The following is a 22,949-nucleotide window of genomic DNA, read 5'->3' as shown; positions in this document are numbered from 1 at the left end:
CCTGGCCCAGCTGTCCCCAAAATGGCTGCCTTCACCCCTTCACCCCCCTTCCACCCCCCCCTCTCTCTCTCTCACACACACACACACACACACACACACACACACACACACACACACACACACACACAGTTTCACCCTACAGTGGCTCCTGAAACCATGACAGCCGGTAACCAATGCAAAAAATGCTTGGGGCAGGCAGCGGGACAAAAGTATTGAAAGGAGCCATGTGTGAGAAGTTTGTCCACATGCGCTCATGGGCGACATGAGACGTGTCTCAATCAAACAAAAAAAACAAAAAAACAAAAACAAAAGAAGAAGCAAAGAAAAGTCGCTTTCTGGGTTTTTAGCTTAAGAAAGACAGAGGAGTGCAAGTAGTCAAGTGTGACAGTGACATCTGCAGGCGTTAATGGGGTGTAATGCATTTATCACTCATTACTAGCATGTAATCCTGTGGTATCCATCATCTTCAGTGGACGTGACAATAGTTGGTGTTGTTTTTCCTCTTCTTTTTTTTGGAAGTGGTAGGTGGGAAGGTTTCTTAATTTGGATGTTTGATTAACTTATGAGGGGGTCGTAAATCACTGTTTCTAAGACAAAGAAATTGCTTGTCCCATACTGTCCTTTACTGTTGTTTAATTAAGACAGCTCCAATCAACACAGGCGCTATTCACTGCCGCAGTCACACCAAAGTGAAGCTTAAGTGAATTATAAATTTAACCTATTCAGAACTGAAGTTAAAAAAATGTATAGAAATAAATAAACGGACACTTATATAAGTAAATAAAACTCAAATCATAATCATCATAAAAATAATGACATGTTACAATGAGAAGAGAAAGTGATTTAAAAGCCCTCCAACATATTACATAAGAAGTAGGTGACTTTTTTTTTTAGGACAATGATTATATAAGCTGTGATAAAACAACACGTCAATTTAGTAGAAAACAAAAAAAATTCCAAATGCTAAAAAAACACCATAAATATTTCATTTGGAGATGTTTTTCTGTGTCCATGAGTATTTGGTACATGGATAAGTGTTTTTAATTGTGTTGCCATGCTGGTATGATATTATCCATCCATCCATCCATCCATCCACCCATCCATCCATCCATTTTCAATACCTGCTTCCTCCAGCGCTCAGGGTCACAGGGGTTAGCTGCAGCCTAATATAATATTATGATGTTAATTAAAATTCCATTAAAATTTCATATCTGTTTTTAAACAAAATGCTTGACCTTGTCCAGAATCTGTACCTTTTTTTGTCCGGAATACACTTCTTGACGAACTTTGCGTCGGCCAATAATTTGTTACAATGTAGCGTATGTCCACAAGAGGGAGCCATGGTTTGGCGTTAACTTACATTTGTGCCGTTATGTTACACAGCACATTTTTAACGTAATACTTTGCTTTATACGTTTGCAATATTATACATATATCGGATATGATTATTATTATTATTATTTTTTTAAATATCATATTTATATGATTTATTTTGGTTGATTATGAATTTCATTATGAAAAAGGACAGGATGCAATGTGCCCCGCTCTACTACATCATTCATCAAAGAACACTCAACGGTCGGGTGATAACCGCGAATGAAGAGTTGTTTAATTATGGCGATGATTTAATCAAAGGCTCATAATGTTGTAACACACTGGGAAGACACAATGCAAGGCAATCAATCTGGGGAACCGCCCTGCCCACATCCCTGTGGTTTCCTTGGTAGTCAAGCGTCAGACATCAGACACGTATAAAAGCCACACGGCGTAACGGCAGAAGTGGGACTCCAAATTTAAAAAACAAAAAAAAACAAAAAAAACAACTCACATTCAGCGCGCATAAAAAGGAAGAAGAAGAAGATCGAGTAGGGGGAACACATCACGTCCTTTTCCGCCGTACTTTGGATCACTTTGGACTAACGGGAGGAGACTAACCAACGTCAGAGAAGGTGAGTTTAGGTTTTAAACAAGCGATCTAACCCGCGCATCCAGTGTACAACTCCCACGCACCCCCTCCCCATTTCCTGTTTTGATATCTAATGGAGGAGTGCCAATGATATCTCTCAGCAAAGGCAAAATGGACTTTTATGAAGCTATAAAGTTTGAGAGGTCCCTCGTGTTTGATGTCTACTTGTGCCCTTGAAATCTGCAGTCAGGTGAGTGCTGGAGGCCACCACGGATGTTATTCTCACAGCCTTACTAGGAGATAGATACACTTCTTACAATACAGCACTCCATCTGTCTTTGTGAAACCCTCATGATTATAAGCTATTCACTATTCACTTGATCTGCAACAAGACAGTCTCAACACACCAAGGCCTTGCTTATCAGCCGCTTTTGGACCTTGCACCCTTTTCTTTCCTGTTTTTTTCACTGTTCCTGTAAGAGGCTTGCGTCTGCGGCACTCACATGCAGGAAGACTCGGTATACCTCTTCCTCTTTCTCTCTTTCTCCCTCTGAAGCTACTGCGTGTGGAACATCCACGTGCTGCTGCTACTCCGCTGCCGCTTCGGACTCAAGGTACCTAAAGTTTAAGGTCACTTCTGTACACAGGGTTGCTTTTGTTTCTGTCTCCCATCCGGATTCTTTCTTGCGCTTGTTCGCTCTGGGTTGAACATAGCCTGCGTTTGATCGGTCTGCTCACCTCATTGTTTGTCCCGTCTGATATCTGATAGTTATTGCTTTTTCCGACATCCTCCGTCTCTATACCGTCAGTTAAGTATGTGATCAATGTTGAGTGCTCATCACAGCCGAAAGACAATATTTAGCAATTAAGGGGTGAGAAACACACAGAAAAAAAATGATTTATTTGTTTAGATTTGCGAAGAGTTCTTTGAACCCCTTTGAAACGGTTTGTGACTGCAAAATATAATCTTGATGCCTAAGTACGGGTGTTTTTGTGCTGAAAACACATACACATGACATTGGGAGAGTACCTCATCTCCTGATCTGCTCTTTTATACTGCCTTACACTGAATTGTGCTGTGCACGCTGAAATGAACTTTGGAAACATGTGACTGGCTGACACCTGCTGCGTCCGCAATCAGATCAGCCGGCCTTGTCAGCCGTCCACTGCTACACATGCGGTTACTAATGACGAGTCGCCGTTTGCCGGCTTGTTTGCTCCTTTTACTCCCGCTCTGTCAATACACTCAACCTTAAAAGGCCATTTGCTCTGTCGCCTAATGGCTCTCCAACCCACCAAACTCCACTAGGGAGGTATTTGGTGATAATATTTTGAAAGATGAGGCACGTGAGTTCCCACATTAGCATTTGCCTACATTAAAAAAAAATTTATGAGGAGTCTGTCGGAACAACATGAGTATTTACTGCATGCAGCAGAGCGGTCTTCTCGGTAGCAGCATCGCTCATTTACGACTGTGTATTTTTCTCCAAAGATGACTGGAGAAGATCGGAGATAGGAGGAGACAAGGTTTCGTCACTAAAAGAAGACGCTGAAGTTGCGACGGAAGCTGGGAAAAAATATTTACCTCTTTGACAAAAAACTAAAAACAAAAAGACGAACAATGGCATCCTATAGCCCAGCCCCGACAGAAGAACAGCCCAATGGCAGGACCCCGTCTGTGAAGTCCGAAAACTCTGGAGAGTCCATGAAGCTGAAGAAGGAGATCTCCCTTGTGAACGGCGTGTGCCTGATCGTGGGCAACATGATCGGCTCAGGTATCTTCGTCTCACCCAAGGGTGTCCTTATGCACAGCGCCTCCTATGGTCTTTCCCTGTTGGTGTGGACCATTGGCGGCATCTTCTCAATATTCGGGGCCCTGTGCTATGCCGAGCTGGGAACCACCATCACCAAGTCAGGGGCTTCCTATGCCTACATCCTGGAGGCCTTCGGCGGCTTCCTGGCCTTCATCCGCTTGTGGACGTCGCTGCTGATCATCGAGCCGACCAGCCAGGCTATCATTGCCATCACCTTCTCCAACTACATGGTGCAGCCAATCTTCCCCACGTGCATAGCCCCATACTTGGCCAACAGGATGCTGGCAGCTGCTTGCATATGTAAGTAAACATCAAGAAGGAGTCATTTAAGTGTTGGTTATCCTGAATTACAATTTCACCCATTTCATTTACAAGTGTACTGTTGTTTGTTGTTGTTGTTTTGCCTATAACATTTGATTGTATGGACGCAAAAAGGCTCCCATGCTATATTAGATGAATCCATGATTGTGTAAGAGAGCATGTGAGCTTTTCAGGACTAGAGAAGTGAAAATGGTGACAAGACTGCCATGGTCAGCAGGTCTGTCGCATCAGAACCGTGACATCTCACCACAGAGGAACCAGTCACCGCCCTACAACCTAGTCTGTCTTTAATTTTCATTTCTTTAGATATTTGGAAATCCTTCCACATGAGGCCTTGAGTCATATGAGAGACTCAGAGAAAGCCAAATTGTCACGGTAACCAGAACACAATGGCTCTGAGAAAGAGCAAACCTGACAAACTGAGCTAATGAAACAAAGAAGATAGATGAAAGGAATCCACAAAAACAGCTCACAGGAGGAAATCGAGGGGAAGAGTGGGAGAGAAATACCTGAAGCCAAGCAAATGAACACAGGGCTTCTCAGCATCAGATTTCGCTTACTATCTCTGATTCTCAAGATAAAAAAAAAATACTATTACTTCTTCGAGGCCATAATAAATCACTAATTTATCCAGCAAGTCATCTAAAAGACATCCATGCATAAACTATTGTGACATGCCCCGATAAGCAGTGCTGAGAGGAGGGCTGAAAGTGCTGATAGCTGTGAGCTAAAGTCCTTCCTGCAGAGAGACTCTGACCTGAGAGCTCGATGGGCCCCAGGTCGTCTTGCATGACAGGAACATCAAGAATGATTAAAACAGGCTTCCTGTTTGTTTCTGTCTCAGGATACTTTTTGTCCAATGCTATCATGTGGACAGCTCCACTTCTTTTTCGTCTGGAATTACATCACATCTTTTGCCTTTCTTAATTTCATTGGGATGTCGTCAGAGGTGGTTGTCCAGAAAAATGGAAAGTCCTTTAAGCCAATGGTTTCCACCTGCACCCAAGTTCATATATCCATTTCACATCACAGCTGGACCTGACCTGACCTTCACTACCAGCCATCCTCCTCCTCCAGATCTCACACCTCCCACCCGTCTCACCTTTCTTTTCTTTTTTCTTTCTGTAAACACACTGTCCTCAGTTCCCTGTTGTGAATGGAGTTGTTATGATCCTTTAACTGTTAATGTGCTGGAAGATGATAGTGTTGACCAGTCCCCTCACTGTGCCTGAGGCCACGTTGGGTGGCCTTGATGGGAGACACAGACATGCTGCAATTCTGTTTTGCTGCTTGGAACTCAATGGTCCCATATTAGACCGAAATCACTTTAGCGATCTTTTCTAATATGACTCTCTGGCCTGTTAATGAAACTCTTCTATCTTTTCTTGGATGAACATGGAGGGTGCTGACAAAAGGGCTGCCCACAGATAAGCTACAGGAGCAAGAAAACATTATCAAGGAACAACAGGGCCGGAGAATTTCAGAATGTTACCTCTCTGCCACAGCTCAGCCACAAATCACATCATGTTGTGAGGATACATCAAAGATCACTTGTTTTTACAACTTGTTTTAATCGTCACAATGTTGCCTGTGTGTGAGCTTGAGGCTTTGTATGCTGCAATCAGCTGTTTCCCCTCCTGTCTGGAAAACAAAAGGCTGGTCTGCTTGAGTCAGCAGCAGCGCTTCCTTTAAATCGAGGCTGCTCTCGCACAAAAATATGCTTGCCTACACATTACGGTACAAATGGTCACATGTTGCAAGGAGTTTTCAGCTAATACATGCATGTGATTCTCATGACTTAATACCATCTTTCAGGTTTGCTGACCTTTGTGAACTGCGCCTATGTGAAATGGGGCACCAGGGTGCAAGACTTCTTCACCTACGCCAAAGTCATCGCTCTCATCGCTGTCATCATCACGGGCCTGGTGAAGATCGGACAAGGTGCTGATCTTTAGCATTCACGTATTTAGAGTCATGCTTCAAAATCATGATTACTGCTTTTGACCACAGTGTGAGTGTGTGACTTTCCCTCGTCATGATTGTTCCAATTCCTGTGCTGGTTTCCAGGTGCCACGCAGAACTTTGAAGGAATGTTCGAGGGCTCCTCTCAGGATCCCGGTGGCATAGCTCTCGCTCTGTACTCCGCTCTGTTCTCATACTCGGGATGGGACACACTCAACTTTGTGACTGAGGAGATCAAGAACCCAGAGAGGTGAGGAGATAGGAGTCACTTCAAGCACCGAGATTCTTCTTAACTCAGTGGACACTGAGAATTAATGACAATGTTTTTTTTTTTTTATCACGCTTATGCAGGACCTCCAAGTTAAACAAACAACAAAAACACTAGGCTATCATTTCCATAAATAACGTTTGATATCACTCAGAATCCATTTTCTTCAGAAGTGCAAGAATGGTCTCCCCTCTCCATGTCCAGAATAGGGATAGGGGAAAAGCTCCTCTCCAAGTCTGGTTGCACAGGAAGCGTTCAAAAATCCTTTTTACCCTTTATGTTCCAAAACGTATTCTTAAAAATGCCCATATTCATTATCTATGATTAAGCACTCAAAACAAAGACCTGGAAGAGTTTTTTTTTCAAGACACCACGTTTGGAAGTGTGCATGGAGTTGGGGGGAGTAGGTTTGTGGGGTCACTACACATGTGATTAGATCACAAGCCAGAGTTCCCAGGCAGATTAAGTGACACACGCACACACACACACACACACACACACACACACACACACACACACACACACACACACACACAATCCCACATCCTCAGTCAATCTGCTCCTGCCTCCTCAGTGGAATGTCCCTCTTTCTCACACCCTCTCTGCTTCCCTCTGCTGCTCGTTTATGTGCAACTGCAGGAACCTACCGCTGGCCATCGCCATCTCCATGCCCATAGTGACAGTGATCTACATCCTGACCAATGTGGCGTACTACGCCATCCTGCCGATCAACGCCATATTAGACAGCGATGCTGTCGCCGTGGTGAGTGCACACTTCTGCCCAAAATTTTGAACACAATATTCAGCTGCAAGGTCTGGCAGCTTCATGCCACCATTTCTCTTCTTTCCTCAGACGTTTGCCGACAAGGTGTTTGGAGTAATGAACTGGACCATTCCCTTGGCCGTGGCCCTCTCCTGCTTCGGAGGACTCAACGCTTCCATTTTGGCCTCCTCCAGGTGACCCACAATGATTGGATCATACGCTTTGGTTTGCTTCGCCCCCGTCAGCATGTGTCATCACACCCACCTGTGTTTGCTTATCAAAAGGCTCTTCTTCGTGGGCTCCAGAGAGGGCCACCTGCCTGACTACCTGTGCATGATCCATGTCAACCGCTACACTCCCGTTCCTGCGCTGCTCTTCAACGTCAGTCCCCTGTTGTCTCACTCCTCCACCACTTGCTGCATCTGTGTGAAAAAGCCTCGTCGTATCCCACTATGCCACTGATGTGGACCCCTGTGTGTCTTTGTAGGGTGTCATGGCCCTCATATACCTGTGCGTAGAGGATGTCTTCAGACTGATCAACTACTACAGCTTCAGCTACTGGTTCTTTGTTGGTTTGTCAATTTTGGGGCAACTGTACCTGCGCTGGAAGCAGCCAGACAGAAAGAGACCACTCAAGGTACAGCACTAATCCTCCCAGGGATCCAAGGCGTCGAAAGCTGATGACAGAAACCTAACTTCTTCTTCTCTCCTCCTCCTCCTCCTCCTCCTCCTCCTCCCCCTGCAGCTCAGCCTCTTCTACCCCATCGTTTTCTGCCTGCTGACCGTCTTCCTGGTGGTCGTGCCGCTCTACAGTGACACCATCAACTCTCTGATCGGCATCGGCATCGCCCTGTCCGGAGTGCCCGTCTACTTCCTGTGCTGCTACACTCCAGCCTACAAAAGGCCACGGTGGATACGGAACATCATTTGTAAGAGCATTGCATGATTTTCAAACTTGTAATGAGAGGTTCCTCATTAAAGCAGCTCACAGCAGTTTAGTGCAACCTTGACATTGCCCCTTTAGCAGCTATGCAGTAGTTTTAATCAACCGTTCTGTATTTAACGAAAAGAAAAATATTGCTGTGAAAATACATTTTTTAAAAATCTAAAGAAATCTAAAAAAAAAAATGCCATTATTGCGCACATTTACAGCATAAACAAAGGTTAATTCATTGATTTTAGTTCAGACCTGAACCACATCATGGAGACCTGCTCAGTTGCTCAGATGTACATTTTTTCTCATCTCTGACACTCTTATATCTCCCGTCTCTACCTCTTCCAGCCAAGTCCGGGGTGCTGATCCAGAAGGTGTGTTTCTCTGTGCTGACTGAAATGGACAAGTTGGACTAGATGCTGGGGATCCATTCCTTAGCTGAGACTGATAGCGTATATATAGGGAACCTGAACTCACATGGACTGGATTACTTTTCTCTTAAGGCTCCTCTGGATATTTGAGCGCCAACTCAACTTGAGCTCTCTGACCTGGCAATTATCACCTGATCAAGTTAATAAATGCATGGATAATGGCACGCAGAAGGTGCTTGTTGTCAAGATTTTACACAAGCGGAACATTTGATGAACTTTTGAAGAACACCTTATTATTATTGTTGTTGTTGTTTCTGTTGTTTTGGAACTGTGAAGGACTATTTAATTGATACGTTCTGACAAGGAAGGTGTAAATTTTCATACAAATAGTGCCTTTTTAATTTTAGTAAAACTGTTTGAGTGGACAGGAGATCAACTTTGACATAAAACGTTGGCCAGAAATGCTTTATTTTCTCCACTGAATCTCAAACACAAGTGCATGGTATAAAACTCTGTTGATGCTCAAGTGCAAATGTGTTTTTCTAGCTAATACGACTATTTATACACTCACTTCATGTTCAGCAACATGAGTGAAACAGCCGTTGAAGTTGAGACGCTACAAACCTGTATTTATAATAAAATTATTTGAGGACATACATGAAAGTTTTTCTCTCATTTTGTATCTAAGAGGCAAAAATCCTCGCACATCTATAGACACGGCCGGTGCGTCGGAGGGTGACAATAAAGTCCAAACTGACAAAAACGAAATCCCGCACACGTAGCCAACTTTTTATTGTGACGTTTCGGTCATAGACCTTTTTCAAGCAAATGTTCACATTTGAACATTTGCGGATTTCGTTTTTCGCATTTTGTATTTGAAAGTGAAATGTGTCACATATGACAAACGTACAAATAACTACATTGTATGGGGCCAGATTTTACATTTTAATAATACATAATGACAAGCCTGTCTCCTCCATTTATCCATTCATACATATATACATACATCATCATAAGTCAATCAGCCACTCTTCTTTATCCAATAGTGTCTTTCCATGGTCTCTCTTTGCTATCAGTTGCTTTGTTTTTAGTCGATGCTGCAGCAATTGGTGGAGTCTGTTGCAGAGGATTGTGGGTAAAGGTTTGCCTCAGTGGGCCTAAAGGAAAGATATGATAAGAAAATATGGCATTAAATCCTTCATATAAAAAAAAGTTTGATTTTTAAGTTCATAATATGCATTTCAGCTAATACATAGTCAAAAGCAATTCATATGATGTATATAAGTGTATATCTAAGTATATGGAAACGTGTTTTGACAGTTAAACAAATGTTCAACTAATGACCTTTTCTTAAAAATATATAGTCTTGTAAGGTTAGTCTTAGTCTACTAACATTTTACTAGGAAGTATACCAAAACTAAACTTTTCCAAAAATGTATCAGAGTTTATACAAAAAGTGGTGGCATCAGTGGTTTGCTAATATGTTGGCTTGCTAATATGTGACCAAGTACGGCCACAAGGGGGTACACTTCCTCTGGTTCCGGAGATTAGAAAGGGTTATATTAATTGACACACATAGTACATACTGCCACACATAATAATAGCACAACATCGCAGCTTATCAGTGCCATAGTCAAAAAAAAGTCCTTCTATGAAGTTGAAACTGACCTTTGGCAGCTAGATCGAGATGATTTTTGATCCTCCTTTCCCTTTCTTCCAGCTGCTGGGCCAGCTGAGCATTTTTCCAGCCTGGACCAGCAAATATAAATGAGTCGTACCAACAGTTTCACAAAAACTAACCCATCAGTGCTGAATACATGAGAGAACGCTCACCCTTCTTCATGCTTTCGATGAAGCCTTCATTTTGAGGCAAAGCTGAGGCGGGGTGACTGATTCTCTCTGGAATACTCAACTTGTCTCTGATCAGTGGGTGTCTGAGAAGAGCCACTTGACCCAATGAAAAGCAGTTAGAGGTGAACCAGTAGATGAACACGGCCTGAAATGTGTTTTCAGCAAAAAAGGGATTTTAGATGTGCTTAATTGTTTCACCAATTTAAAATGATTGTTCCACGAAAAGAGAAAACAAAAAAAGTCGTGAGACTGAACAACAGACTGACCATGGGGAAATTGATCGTGAGAGGGAGGATGATAAAAGGCATGATCCTGAACACTGTCTTCATGGTTCGCAGGTTGGGATTGTCGATACCAGACTCTGCACCCAACTGCAGAGAGGGAAATATTAAGAGGACATGTCCAACCAGTTGCCACAGGCTAAAAACTCTCCACTTTTTGGGTGACCGACCTCCAGGATGAGGACCATGGTCCCAGTGACGGCCAGGGGCAGAATGTAGAAAGGATCTGCCGCTGTCAGGTCAGGAAACCAAAGCAAGCCTCCGGTCTGTAGGCTGGGCACGGGCAAGTAAGCCATCTTCCTCAGTGCAATGAAGAAAGAGATGAAGACTGGTGCCTGAAAAGACAGATACAATACTCCATTTACTTTAACAATGAAACAACATGTTGATGCCTGTAAAAATGGCATTATGAGCCAGAGAAAAGAGCTCCTGCAGAGAAACACACACCGATACTTATTCTTTAATAAATACTGAAAAGAATTATCTATAGATGAAATTGTTCTTAATAAAGAAATAAAATATAAAGCAAACTTTTTCATAGGTACAAATTACATGTGACTGTTCGTGACTGCAAACTATGCAGAAATTAGTGGTTCAAAATTAATTTGAATTCATTGGGAGGCATAACAAGAAACAGAAGTGGACAACAGACCTGCACTAAAGGGACGAGGAAGCCACGCAGTGGATTTACGTCTTTCTTCTTCTGGAACAGGTTAAGGTCAGAGTAGGCTTTGGCAACTGTAACGTCAAACAGCAATAGGTAAACAATCTGGACCAACTACACCTACAATAAATGATGTAGAGAAAGTGAGATATTTACAATCAAATTTGTTTCCGCTCTGTTTGGCCTCATTCATCCTGGTGGTGAGTTTGGTCATTTCTGGAAGGACATTGTTGAGCTTGGCTGCCTCCCTCTGGCCCTTGACAATAACTGGAAACACAGCCAGTCTGGCCAGCACAGTGCCTGCACCAAGGTGGGACATTAACGTTAAACAGAAAGATTTAAAAAAAAAAAAAAGCAAAGGTTAAGAGCAATTAAAGGAAGGCATGAGTAAGAGAATGGCCAAAATGACAGAGTATCATGGTCCATATAAAATATCAAGGTTTTCTATTTATTCATTTTAAATTGCACTTACCGACAACAATGGCCCCCCACCAGGGCAAACCAAGATCCACATGCATGAATTCTAGCATGTTCTGGATCAGTCCCACCGGGGTGTGGTTGGCCAAACCCAACTCGGCCAAACTGGGCTCTGCAGCTGCAGCTTGCAGGACCTCAAGTGCAGTCGGCGCAGCATCGACCACCAGCTCGGCAGCAGACTGCGCTACATCAGGGGTGGCGGCAGCGGACAAGAGCTCAGTGGGGGAATCCACAACAGGGGGTGGTGGAGAGGAATCCAGTGCTGGTACCACCGTGGCCACCGTCTCGAGCGTTGCCTGAAATTTAAATTGTCTGAACAAAAGAAAAAAAAAAGAAGCATAAAGATAAACAAGCTCGTGGTTATACCTACCTGTTCTGTGATTGGCTGTGTGATGACCGGGGTGGAAATGGGAGGCAGAGACGCTGGAAGCTCAGAAACTTCCAACACTGGAGCGGCAATGGTGCCATCGTCTTGTGGGATCTGACAATATAAATACCGTTGTTCATTTGAAACCTGGTAAACTCAAACATTTCGGCAAAAGATCGCATCAGGTTCTGTCCAAAAAGAAACATAATAAAGAGCTGGTTGTATGCTGACTCACCTGTGAGCTGTTGTGTCTGATAGCAATAGCATTCACCCAGAGGAACTTCCCCTGGTGGCGCTGCTCCAGCAGAGTTCTGGAGGCTGGGCTGCGGCCCTTATGCAGTGTGTGCAAATGGGATCTTTGGAGTAACACCTGAAAGTGATCCAAAGACACAAAACCTGTTTGGCAGAAGTACTTTGCTGGTTAACACTACTGTAATGTAGGGATTTCTGGCGACTCAAGTTCAACTCCTCTGCCTGTCAGACCACTGATGGTTCCAGTGGTCTAGTCTAGTTTATTCTAGTGGGTATACAGTCCTGCAGCTACTTCAAAACAACAACAAATACAGTTTCAGCAAACAAGTGCAAAAAGTGGTGCAAGCAGAAATCAATTTTCTGAAGCAGCACTAAAGCAATGCTCTCAAACACATCGGAACATAAAACAGGCTTAAAATCAATTTTTTAAACGGGAAAGTGAACGTGTGTTTTATATCATATATTGTATTTTTGCACATTTTTAGTGGTTTTACGGTAATTTGGAAACATTTTCGGGCGGTTTGACGGCGTATACCTGCGTATTACTGGATGTTCCCCTAGTTCAATGCTACATGAACACAGGAGCTCAACTTTGAATTATCTCCTACCTTCGGTACCGGAGAAATGATCACCGAGATGAAAATGAAGCTACCAACGACTAACAAGAGCCCTGCTACGCTTTAGTTTCCGGGATGACGTGAAACTGCCATACTGTCAATTAAAGTTCTGCGTGCGTAGTTTAATGGTACTTGGAATTAAAATTAAATTTTTATTTTTATTCATGAAATTGCTCAGCGTTTGTATCAGAGGTCTTGGTCTGTCCTGCAGGCTGAAGCTGCTGCTGTCAAAGTCACACACCAGCGTGGGTCCGTTGCTGCGACGCAAGGATGCTAACCCGGCTAGCGAGCTGACATGTAACCCTCCGCGTATTTAATTAGGAATAACAAATATCGAATTTGATGTCTCACTAGAGAAAACCTACGTAATTCCAGACATCTGGAGGAGGGTGGTTGCCTCGGCCCGGTTTTCCAGTTTGTCTCAGGAGACATTTGAGCAGGCAAGTTGGAGTCACCCCGCTCCTGATGGCAGCCATGATGGAAGTGTCTGTCAGTGACGACACACGGAAAGCACGAAGAGTCAATTTTGGCGCTGTTTGCGCTGTGGACCTGCAGAAAGGGGCTATTGTGTTTCTACTCCGACAATATACCAAGGGAGGCTGCAAAGTCGTCCCCAAAATACTGTGTAGTAATCATTGCAAAACTGGTAACTATGAAAACATGGACATTAACTTATCACTAAATGATGAAAAATAATTACTTAACAGTATTTTCAGAAGAGGCTCCAGCAGAAACCCTGCCCTGAGTGCAGGAGTAAGCAGGTAGAGAAGATGGATAGACAGACACATTCAACAGACAATACCGCAAAATAAACACTCAGTGGCAATGTACACACATACTATAAATTCTTAATTTCGAACAAATAAAAAAAGATAATTCAGCAAACTGTTTCACAATAAAGGGGATATCAATCTCCTGTCTAACTGCACCAACTATAATAATTAGGTCACAGTTTCACAGAGTAACTTCATTTTGAGAATCCACACGTATAAAATACTCTACAGTTCTGTCTTGTACTCAAATGTTAATACAATGGCAAAAAGGAGGCAGAGAAACTTGCGGCCACACTATGGTGCACAAATACTGGTGGCATTTTGTGACCATTCCAACAAAGGATAAATGCCATGGTTTTCCTCTAGCTTGTCAAGTTTCCTCAGTCATAGGTTTTTTTGTTTTATTTTCCAATAAGTAAACACAACAGAAAGTGGGCAGGATTATGACACTTTGCCTAAACTACGCTATAAGTACCTAACAGGTAATTACTGCTTAGCTTACAGGAACAACAGTGAACAAGAAATCCACAACTGGTACATCCTTGCTGTCAGACTTGACAGGTATTTTTGCATAGTTTCATGAAAGATGTCCTAGCGTACATGAAATGACCTGATAACTGATGGAAAGTTACACCAAACCAAAACACGCAAACACACTGCTTGTCTCATTTCTTTCAATTTCAGTAAATAACAACATTATTCGGTACAAAATATTTCAAATATAATTTCAATGGGATACACAGTTTAATTGACACATAAAAAAATTATTACCATTGATAATAGCTAACTCATCTGGCCTTTTTTCAACACATTTCAACACGATTGATCAAATGCAATCAAATTTGGGTGCTTTTTAGTACATCTGACAATTTTTTGTTTGTCATCTTCAGTGGTCTCTATTGTTATGTTCTCTATGGAAGTAGTGCAAAGTCTTTTGCAACAAAAAAAATCTGTTATTATTTTAGCATTTAAGACTTTTGGACGTTTTACTCTTTGTTGTCCTTCCAGTGTACCAGTATTACTTTCTGGACTCTGTTTTGTTTGAGAAGTCCTCTGACTTGTGCTCTCCACTCCAATGACTTCCTGTCCAACATCTTCCACATTAAAATCTATAACACCACAATCTTGTTCCCCACCTTGTTTGTCTATGTGATCTTTGCCCAGTACTTTACTGTCGTTATTGAGGTCAGATGTTGGCAAGGTATCCTGGCTGCACTGTCTTTCACTCATTGCATTTTCTTCTGTTTGAGCACCAGGTAAATCATGTTGACCTGGGATCAGAAATCCAGTTCCTTGTTCTTTAAGTTCAGACGGTGCGCTATGATCTTCTGCAACCTCTCCAGCCACAACATCTTGGGCATTTCTTCTTTCTACAGAAACAAAATATAGCAGACATGAAGTGTGCAAAAGACAAGAAATGTTTCTTGTTTCTGTGAGGAAAGGTACTTAAGTTACAAGCTGTAAGACAGTCAAATCCCCACCCTGAAATGTTGTCTCTAAACAAGAAGTTTGGAAGTTTCCCCCCAGACTGGGGGTATCAACTGTGTTTATTTAATCCTTTGTGATTTGTAACTAACCAACTAGGTTCAGAGGTCACGTTAAAAGGACCCCTGAGGGCCAAAAGGTTCTCAGATCAGAATGGCATCTCCTTGAATCTGTTTGATATGTAATTTAGAAGTGTCTCTGTTATGAGGGAATATTTAAGGGTAAGAGCAAGAACCTCAAGGTCTTCAGCTTCCTCTCTGGCTTCTCTTCATTCTTCTTCTTCTTCTTCTTCTTCTTCTTCTTCTTCTTCTTCTTCTTCTTCTTCTTCTTCTTCTTCTTCTTCTTCTTCTTCTTCTTCTTCTTCTTCTTCTTCTTCTTCTTCTTCTTCTTCTTCTTCTTCTTCTTCTTCTTTTCCAAAAAATCTGGTGCCACAAGAATACTTTGTGTGCTATTTTAAACAATAAGTTATTTTTTTCTGATGCACTAAAAGGTTGAATGTTTTCTTTTTTTGGCTTTTGATTTGTGTTTGTGTTTTTTTTTGTGTGTGTGTGTTTTTATTTTTATTTGTCTATTTATGTATTTATTTATTTAATATTTTATTTTTATTTCGTTTTGTTTTGAATGGGTTGTCTCTTTTGGCTTGGTTTTGATTTTGTGTTGTTGTTCATTATTATATTTTTTTAGTTAATTTAATTCTTTGTTTAATCATTTATTTATGTTAGGAAAAGGTGCATAAGTTTTTAGCCTGTATTTTGTAAATAAATGTGATTGTAAAAATCAAATCAAAAATCTTCTTGTATGTATGTATTGGGGATATACTAGGATTTGTTTCTAGATATTTCCTCCCCTACAAAGCCTAATGTGAATTTGCCACTATTTGCATATTGTTTTTTTCTGCCACATTTTCAAGCATAAATGAAATGTTCATCATCTTACCATTCCTTTTTCTGTAAAACAGAAGATAAGCAGTGTCTGACCTGCGGAGACAGTGTCAATTTGTCTGTTACACCAACATTTATTTTATGTTAATAGGTCATGATTGAAAAAAAATTCACATTATGTACTTTTTACAGACATTAGTGATCTAGATGCAAGTATAATGTTATTTGCAAACTATGATGACTAATTCTGTGGTCTGTGAATGTCTACATAAACAAATTGATTTGGTGTAAATAAAGGTAGATATCTGGAGGTGTGGCTGCAGCCAGGAGCAACTCAGTACATCATGCAACACACTATCCTACATATGAAACTGGACAGTGAGATATCACACAATGCATGCTCATACAATACCACACTTACGTCATAAAGTTATCATCCTCGAACAACGGTTGAAGCTGTTGATGAAATTAACAAAAGCATTTTTATTTTTTTATTTTTTTTCAATTGGCCCAATTTTTAATTAGGAATACTAATACTTAGTTGTAAAAAGCACTGTGAGTGCACAGAGGTCTACTGTGAACAACCAGTAATATGAAGCTGGTTGTTATCCTTTTCTTAGCTTCTGTTGAAAAATTAAAACCAACATAAACTGCAGCTGATTAAGGCAAGATAGCTTTTTGTTAAGCAGGGGGTCCTCCACTATTAACATGACTACAATAAATGGATTATTCTTACCAATGTGACCCAGCTATCATTGAAGTTGCACCATCCTTTATCATCCTTTATCCTTGCACTGTAGTGTCCATTCTTCAGGCTTCCAACATGGTCCACAATAGCATAAAGTTCATAATCCTGATTCTGTTCACCCTTAAAGAAAACTATTACTTTAGGATAAAGATTTGAAAAAAGATATAAAATACATCAAAATTGTTCACATACCTTCAGAATCTGCAGAGTGCAGGGAATATCCACAGGGCAGTTGTTCTTGACATTCATCCAGGAGCTATAGTCAAACATGAATCTCTTCAGCAGCAGCATCAACACTTCTGGGCAATGCTGCATCACACATCCCTGAGTGAAAAGATTAGAAGCACAGGGTTCCAACAAGAACTCAGCTCAAAGTTTTCAATATGATGTCTTCCGTTCAACACAGAAATGAATGTAAACTTGCCACAGAACAGTTACTCACCACTGTTGCATCTCTTTTTTTATCGCAGCGGTCGCAGTACATCTGATTTGCTCCGGTGAGAGTTGAAGATCTGAAATGATGCTTAATGCCAGCCTCCTATTGAAGACAGTGAGACGACCAAGAGTCAAATTAGAAGAGGACAATGATTTGGAGCACAGAGACTTAAGCTGATTACCACCACTCACAAACATCTTTCTCACAAGTTATTTGGATTTTTTTCATTGGGTATCAATGTTGGCAGGTCATTACCACACTGTAGACTTCACAGCCTGAATCCACCAATGAAATTGGAAGATGCCAAAAGGCCTCACTATTGGCAATTTCTGTTCGACAGCTTGAACACGTAGTTGTGTGTGTTAGTTGTCCGTGGAAGACCTGCGCACACAAATTATGTTGGTCATCGGTTTACTCCCCATTCAGCCTACCACCTCTCATCAATATGCATCTTTACCTCTGAAGCTGTACTACTAGTCAATCGTAGAATCTTTTCAAAGTACTCAGCAGCATCTTGCTGTTCATTCACTAAGAAGGGCAGAAGGTGAACACCAGTTTGAGTCTTATGATTTGCATTTCTTTGACTATGCAATCTATTTCAAGACTCAGTGAGTAGAATCAAGAAAGAATACTCCCGAAAATATATCCCCAAAATGAAATGTGAATGTGATTGTTTCTAATGTTCCACTTGTTCTTACATTTTCCTTTGTGCGTGTATATACATATGTGTGTGTGTGTGTGTGTGTGTGTGTGTGTGTGTGTGTGTGTGTGTGTGTGTGTATGTATGTATGTATGTATGTATGTACATATATATATATATATATATATATATATATATACATATATATATATATATATATATATATATATATATATATATATATATATATATATATATATATATATATATATACATATATTCAAATGTCACACATTAGCTTTTTAAAGGCTGAACGGATGAATTTCAACTGGAAGCCACTGAGTTGTGGACACAGACAGTGAAGTCAATGTGATACAGAAAGTAAATGACAGCACCTCGGTCAATGCGCAGTTTTCCTGTCACTTCGTAAGTGTTGCCTGTTTGTCCCTTTAAAGTATCGAATAAAGTGTCAAGCTGGCGGTCAATATGCTCCGTCTCCGGGTTTTCTCGGGTGTACCTAAAAAATAATGCAAGGAAAAATGTTTTTGAAAAATATTTCATAGAGTTTTTTGAGTGTCAAGTGTCGCGTTTGTCACCTTTCCACTGCAGCTCTGAAGTCCTCGGTCATATGAAGAACCTGCAGCACGCAGTCCAGGTAACACGTCGCTCCCTGGTTGTACAAACCATATTTATCTGCTCTTTTTGTCCCAAAATAACTCATTTTTACGACAACTCCCTTGTCGGCTGCCTTTCGCAAAGTTTCTTTCAGCGACGACTTGTACTTTCTTTTTACGTTCGAAAGTTGCGTTCAGGTGACTGACAGAGTGTCGTCCTTTCGGAAGCTGACACGACTAACAAGGACATTTCTCGACTTTCGAAGTGTTTGTCTCCCATATTCTGATATTGGTTGCTTTTCCTCTGGACTAAATGGTCATAATATGCAGATACATATAACTATACGTCCTCATGCATAGCAAGGCAAGTGTAGTTTATTGCGAAACCAGGACTGAAAATTACACGATTACACAGGTTAGACTGGAATGAATGTGATGCTGTAAAAGTTTTATAACAGCCGAATGGAAATCAGCTACTGACACACAATCACTTATGTGCACGACAACGCATAGATGAATGAATGAATCAGAGAAATGTAATTTCTGTTCCTTTTACAGGACGCCACCAACAACGACAAAATGATGATTTCCTTTTATGGCGCACAGGCCCTTAAAAACTAATACTGATAGGTAGGAACGATGTGGCCTATGATTCCAACGTATAAATTCTACTGTTAAAAGTAGATACATTCAAATGCAGCTATTTTTAGAAACCGAGTTTTGTTAGGGTGAAAAATCCTTAAATAAAAGAAATGCATTAATCAAACACCTTAATGTAACATTAACTCCTGCAGCACAGCATCCGAAACAGATTAATAACTGGGTGTCTGCAGGCAACACAGGCAAATGTCCATAAGTCCAGGTAGTGATCAATAAAGATAAGGCAGAGACAGTGGTCATTCAAACAGGGCACTGTTCGCTAAATGCGGGGAATCCATGTACATGCTTGCTTGTTTTTTTCAGTATTAAACCTTCTAGAACTTAGGATTTTTGTATGATTCCTTCTTGGATAAACCAACACGCCACAGTTTACTGTTAATAAAGGGTTGCGTGTGACTCTAAAGCAGAAGAAGTATGATTTGATGGATGAATGAGTCAGGGACAACACGGATTGAAGAAGGATTTTCATTTTTAAACAAGGAGGCTTTCTTTATACATATACAGACACATTGCACAATTATTGCAGAAACAGGAGTTTGGTCGGTGATAGCAGCAGCAGCATCATCAGCATCATCAGCTGCAGCAGCAGGGTGAGCGTGTCAGGCAATCAGTCCTCCGGCAACTTTCATCACCAAGAGGATGGTGGACATATGCTGGATTCCATAGAAGGAGAGCGTCTTCTGGTCCTCCTCCAGGTGCTGGTCTCCGAACACCAACCTCAGCCCATCCTCTCCTGTGAGCACAGACGTCGATAGGAAGCTGCGTGATCAAACTATCAACAGCGCTCAAAAGGCATCGAAACGTTTTTATCTCTATTGTCCGAACTCGATTCCACAACAACCGAAACACCGAAACCTAGACCCCTTCGCGTGACTTTCACTTTCATTGCCACGTCACATTTATTTTTGAATCGCATGTTTAACTTGAGAACTGAGAGAAACGCAGATTAAATAAACGAAGGTGAAATAGTTATTCTACCTGCATTCTGAGGGAGCTTTTCCAGTATTTTTTCTTTAAGCTGCAGGACCGTCGCGCTGTCCATCTGCTCCTGTGTGTTGCTCACGTCGATCATCACAATTTCTGACCTGAAACCAATCACTTTCACTTGGAAGATTTTCCCCATTTTCGTGCTGTAGTTGTTGCTTCTGTTTGTTTCTGCGCTCTAAGTCGTTGCTTCTCTTCAGAGAGGGACACTTAATGGGACAGGGTGCGGTAACTAAACACTTTTAGCCTGAGGGCGGGGTCAAGATTACTTTCACATTCCCTCAGAGAGAAAATATATTATTTTTGATCTCAGTGACAAATATAATATAATATAATATAATATAATATAATATAATATAATATAATATAATATGATATACACATTGTATACCGGCTTTATCCTGCACTCAGGAAAACAAATATGTTGGGGGAGGTTCCGGGGATTTCATGTGGTTATATGACTTCTCAGAAGTGCCAGTTTCATTTCATGCATACATGAAACTGAAAGACGGGTGAACAAAATTGTTGTTCAACCGGTGACGGTGATCAAAACAAGCTGACGTTGTCTACCGACAAGACTGAGGAGATTTGAAGCGAGCAGCATGACTTCTTCGGGCCAGAATGAGAAAAGATATGACCCCAGAGACACAACGCTCAAGTTTGTCAAGCGGCCGGATGATCTGGATCCATATCGTAAGAACTGACTCATACATGCGTTGCATTACATCACAAACTCGGCTCCTGAGGCTGAGTGAGTGTTGTTTGTTTTGTTGTTTTCCAAAGCACCGGAAGAAGGAGACCTGTCCCTGAGAGCAGAGATGTCCTGTGGCCATGCTGTCACCCCGGAGTCTCTGACTGCATGGTGTCGCAGTCTGCTGGATCAGGTACTTTCCGCTGGGCTCTCGGCTGTGTCCTCTGACCCACTTATCAAACTATCTTTTATACTGTCATGCATTTCAGACCATTAGCAACATGCAGAATTTCACGTTAGAGCTTCTCCGACAGACATGCCTCATGTACCAGTTATGATTTATTATGATTTAAAAACAACTATAATCGGTATTTTTTGAGTAAAAGAGATCATTGAGCTGAATAGTAAGCAAGCTATTTACTACTGGTCTGTATCCAATAGATGTTTGTCATATCACACTTTTGATTTCCAATCGTCTCTTTCCAATAAGGCAAAAAAAAATAATGTAATTTTAGCCAGTGTAATTAATTTAAATGTATCCAGCCTAACACATTTGACAAGTTGCACTCTAAACAAATCAAATCAAATTCACTTTATTTATCCATTGGGAACTTCATTTGCAGATGGAGCACAAAAACAAACATGATAAAAAGACAATCACACATGACAGCAATTAGACATAATAAATAAAGTAAATACAACCTAAATCAGTTGTATTCATTTCCAGGGCCAGTACCGGTTCCTGTGTCCTGCCTTGAAGGATGGCACAGTAACCAAGTGTAACGCAATGTGGCCCTACGCAGAGGTGCGCCGGCTGGCGGTGCTCACACCGCAGGAGATGCAGCACTTTGAAGAGAAGATGGCCCCGTTGGCTGCAGCAAGATACTGTGAATTTAAAGCAGTGAGTGACCTCGGCTGTATCTCACTGGGCATTTTCATCGTTGCAATGTGCTGTACCTGTTGATTATGCAACTCTGACTAAAAACCCAATCTAAAAGAGACTGTATGTCCGTTCACAAACACATACAATTGACTTGCATGTGTTTGAACTCAGCTCAGACGTACCTGGCCTTTCTCCTCTCCACTGCTCTCCTTTGCACTATGAACTTGCACCTTCTTAATTTTTACAGCAACAGAGACACAAAAATATTTACTATTACTTGTTTTATTTCATATGATATTGTTTTTATTCCTTTCGTTCTTTCTTGTTGTCTGGTGGGGCTGCCAACAACTGATTTTCGCAGTTGATGTTGGTGACAGTGACAATAAAGTATTGAATTCAAACAAGTCATTCACCTTGATCTCCGTCTTGCCAACAGTGTCCCGGGTGCAAGACTAATGTGGAGAGAAAGGATCTGACCAACCTAAATGTGCACTGCCCCATCTGCACAATTGACAAGGAGAAAACGTACCAATTCTGCTGGCAGTGTCTGGAGCCGTGGAAAGGCCGAGCCCCACGCTCCGACCGCTGTGATAATGAAGGCTGCACCAACCGCGACCTGGAGCTTCTCAAGAACTGCAAGCTCGTCGCACTTCCTCAGGTTCTTGGGGTCACTGCGTGTCCCTCTATCCGAGCCTGTCCCACCTGTGGAATGAAAGTGGAGCACGACAAGACAGGCTGCAAGAACATCATCTGTCCTCGCTGTAACAAGGAGTTTTGCTTTGTGTGCCTGAAGCTCACTCCAGAGTGCTTGAAGACAAGCACTCACTACAAATTGTGCAGCATGGCCCCACGACAAACCTCCGTACCTGTGTGGCGCCGACACTGAAAAATAATTACCCATAATGATAATTACAATTAAATTGTTAGTTGTCATGAGTCTGATACCGTTTAATTTTTAGACTTTTGCATGCAGTCCTAATGATGCTCATGCCTCCGAATTCAGAGTTGTTGAAAAGAATAATCCAAACCTGATTGTATTGTTCAATAATAAACAAAATCTTGCTAATGATTGTAAAACTTGTGTCACAAAAATATATGTAAAATATCAAATAAAGCTAAAAATCACTTCAGGTTTCTTGATTTATATAATTGTATCTGGAACTACAGTTACATCAACATGTCACCTCTTCTAAATTTATAGCACAAAGACTTAATACTTTAAGCAAAGCGAAAGTCTTACGACCAGGACCAGTATGGTGTACCTAATACAGTGGCTGGTGAGTGTATAAGCCCTGAACAAGCACTG

At 41.5% G+C, this 22,949-nt stretch overlaps 4 protein-coding genes across 9 annotated transcripts; 2 read left to right on the top strand and 2 right to left on the bottom strand.

Annotated features, from left to right (window-relative positions):
* Positions 1-1,772: 1,772 nt before the first annotated feature.
* On the top strand, positions 1,773-9,002 carry slc7a7 (solute carrier family 7 member 7). Of its 2 annotated transcripts, XM_076028332.1 has the most exons (11): positions 1,773-1,949; positions 2,463-2,520; positions 3,399-4,020; positions 5,857-5,982; positions 6,109-6,253; positions 6,911-7,034; positions 7,125-7,228; positions 7,319-7,415; positions 7,522-7,671; positions 7,780-7,963; positions 8,317-9,002. In XM_076028332.1, exons 3-11 carry the CDS (start codon positions 3,528-3,530, stop codon positions 8,382-8,384), a joined length of 1,491 nt encoding a protein of 496 aa, XP_075884447.1. In that variant the 5' UTR covers positions 1,773-1,949; positions 2,463-2,520; positions 3,399-3,527; the 3' UTR covers positions 8,385-9,002. The 2 variants fall into 2 exon arrangements, with proteins under 2 accessions (XP_075884447.1, XP_075884449.1); XM_076028334.1 differs by lacking the exon at positions 2,463-2,520.
* Positions 9,003-9,260: 258 nt separating this feature from the next.
* On the bottom strand, positions 9,261-13,358 carry oxa1l (OXA1L mitochondrial inner membrane protein). 2 transcript variants are annotated; one of them, XM_076028330.1, is made up of 11 exons: positions 13,214-13,358; positions 12,215-12,349; positions 11,983-12,093; positions 11,608-11,908; positions 11,292-11,435; positions 11,124-11,209; positions 10,642-10,806; positions 10,457-10,561; positions 10,173-10,335; positions 10,008-10,088; positions 9,261-9,496 (listed from the first exon to the last, which is right to left on the bottom strand). In XM_076028330.1, the coding sequence occupies exons 1-11, from the start codon at positions 13,322-13,324 to the stop codon at positions 9,375-9,377; spliced, it is 1,524 nt and encodes a 507-aa protein (XP_075884445.1). In that variant the 5' UTR covers positions 13,325-13,358; the 3' UTR covers positions 9,261-9,374. The 2 variants fall into 2 exon arrangements, with proteins under 2 accessions (XP_075884445.1, XP_075884446.1); XM_076028331.1 differs by having other exon boundaries at positions 11,608-11,896.
* A 919-nt stretch (positions 13,359-14,277) lies between these two features.
* Positions 14,278-18,589, bottom strand: LOC142889533 (ubiquitin carboxyl-terminal hydrolase 48-like). Of its 3 annotated transcripts, none has more exons than XM_076028335.1 (10): positions 18,408-18,586; positions 18,207-18,328; positions 17,629-17,699; positions 17,427-17,552; positions 17,178-17,273; positions 16,928-17,059; positions 16,724-16,855; positions 16,409-16,443; positions 16,043-16,083; positions 14,278-14,991 (listed from the first exon to the last, which is right to left on the bottom strand). In XM_076028335.1, the coding sequence occupies exons 1-10, from the start codon at positions 18,530-18,532 to the stop codon at positions 14,435-14,437; spliced, it is 1,437 nt and encodes a 478-aa protein (XP_075884450.1). In that variant the 5' UTR covers positions 18,533-18,586; the 3' UTR covers positions 14,278-14,434. The 3 variants fall into 3 exon arrangements, with proteins under 3 accessions (XP_075884450.1, XP_075884451.1, XP_075884452.1); XM_076028336.1 differs by having other exon boundaries at positions 17,363-17,552; positions 18,408-18,584; XM_076028337.1 differs by lacking the exon at positions 16,043-16,083 and having other exon boundaries at positions 18,408-18,589.
* Positions 18,590-20,553: 1,964 nt separating this feature from the next.
* On the top strand, positions 20,554-22,769 carry LOC142889537 (E3 ubiquitin-protein ligase DDB_G0292642). Of its 2 annotated transcripts, none has more exons than XM_076028346.1 (4): positions 20,554-20,762; positions 20,868-20,953; positions 21,488-21,661; positions 22,080-22,769. In XM_076028346.1, exons 1-4 carry the CDS (start codon positions 20,672-20,674, stop codon positions 22,527-22,529), a joined length of 801 nt encoding a protein of 266 aa, XP_075884461.1. In that variant the 5' UTR covers positions 20,554-20,671; the 3' UTR covers positions 22,530-22,769. The 2 variants fall into 2 exon arrangements, with proteins under 2 accessions (XP_075884461.1, XP_075884460.1); XM_076028345.1 differs by having other exon boundaries at positions 20,853-20,953.
* Positions 22,770-22,949: the final 180 nt, after the last annotated feature.

Source organism: Nelusetta ayraudi, unplaced genomic scaffold, assembly GCF_046127955.1.
Source record: "Nelusetta ayraudi isolate G7.1 ecotype Tasmania unplaced genomic scaffold, CSIRO-AGI_Nayr_v1 ptg000022l, whole genome shotgun sequence".
In the NCBI taxonomy this organism is placed as follows: Eukaryota; Metazoa; Chordata; class Actinopteri; order Tetraodontiformes; family Monacanthidae; genus Nelusetta; species Nelusetta ayraudi.
The sequence above is the reverse complement of the archived record's forward strand: the minus strand, read 5'-3'. Positions and strand labels throughout refer to the sequence as shown.

What these genes read in the sequence shown, in the direction of transcription:
- LOC142889537 (XM_076028345.1), top strand. Translation starts at nt 20,672, where the DNA reads ATGACTTCTTCGGGCCAGAATGAGAAAAGATATGACCCCAGAGACACA. An exon ending in GTCGCAGTCTGCTGGATCAG is followed by an intron (nt 20,954 to 21,487) that starts GTACTTTCCGCT and finishes ATTCATTTCCAG; the next exon opens with GGCCAGTACCGGTTCCTGTG. An exon ending in GATACTGTGAATTTAAAGCA is followed by an intron (nt 21,662 to 22,079) that starts GTGAGTGACCTC and finishes TCTTGCCAACAG; the next exon opens with TGTCCCGGGTGCAAGACTAA.
- LOC142889533 (XM_076028335.1), bottom strand. Translation starts at nt 18,532, where the DNA reads ATGAGTTATTTTGGGACAAAAAGAGCAGATAAATATGGTTTGTACAAC. An exon ending in TTCAGAGCTGCAGTGGAAAG is followed by an intron (nt 18,329 to 18,407) that starts GTGACAAACGCG and finishes ATTATTTTTTAG; the next exon opens with GTACACCCGAGAAAACCCGG. An exon ending in AAAAAAGAGATGCAACAGTG is followed by an intron (nt 17,060 to 17,177) that starts GTGAGTAACTGT and finishes CTTTTCACTCAG; the next exon opens with GGATGTGTGATGCAGCATTG.
- oxa1l (XM_076028330.1), bottom strand. Translation starts at nt 13,324, where the DNA reads ATGGCTGCCATCAGGAGCGGGGTGACTCCAACTTGCCTGCTCAAATGT. An exon ending in CACAGCCAATCACAGAACAG is followed by an intron (nt 11,909 to 11,982) that starts GTAGGTATAACC and finishes TTTAAATTTCAG; the next exon opens with GCAACGCTCGAGACGGTGGC. An exon ending in CCATGGTCCTCATCCTGGAG is followed by an intron (nt 10,562 to 10,641) that starts GTCGGTCACCCA and finishes CCCTCTCTGCAG; the next exon opens with TTGGGTGCAGAGTCTGGTAT.
- slc7a7 (XM_076028334.1), top strand. Translation starts at nt 3,528, where the DNA reads ATGGCATCCTATAGCCCAGCCCCGACAGAAGAACAGCCCAATGGCAGG. An exon ending in TTCCTGCGCTGCTCTTCAAC is followed by an intron (nt 7,416 to 7,521) that starts GTCAGTCCCCTG and finishes GTGTCTTTGTAG; the next exon opens with GGTGTCATGGCCCTCATATA. An exon ending in GTGGATACGGAACATCATTT is followed by an intron (nt 7,964 to 8,316) that starts GTAAGAGCATTG and finishes TACCTCTTCCAG; the next exon opens with CCAAGTCCGGGGTGCTGATC.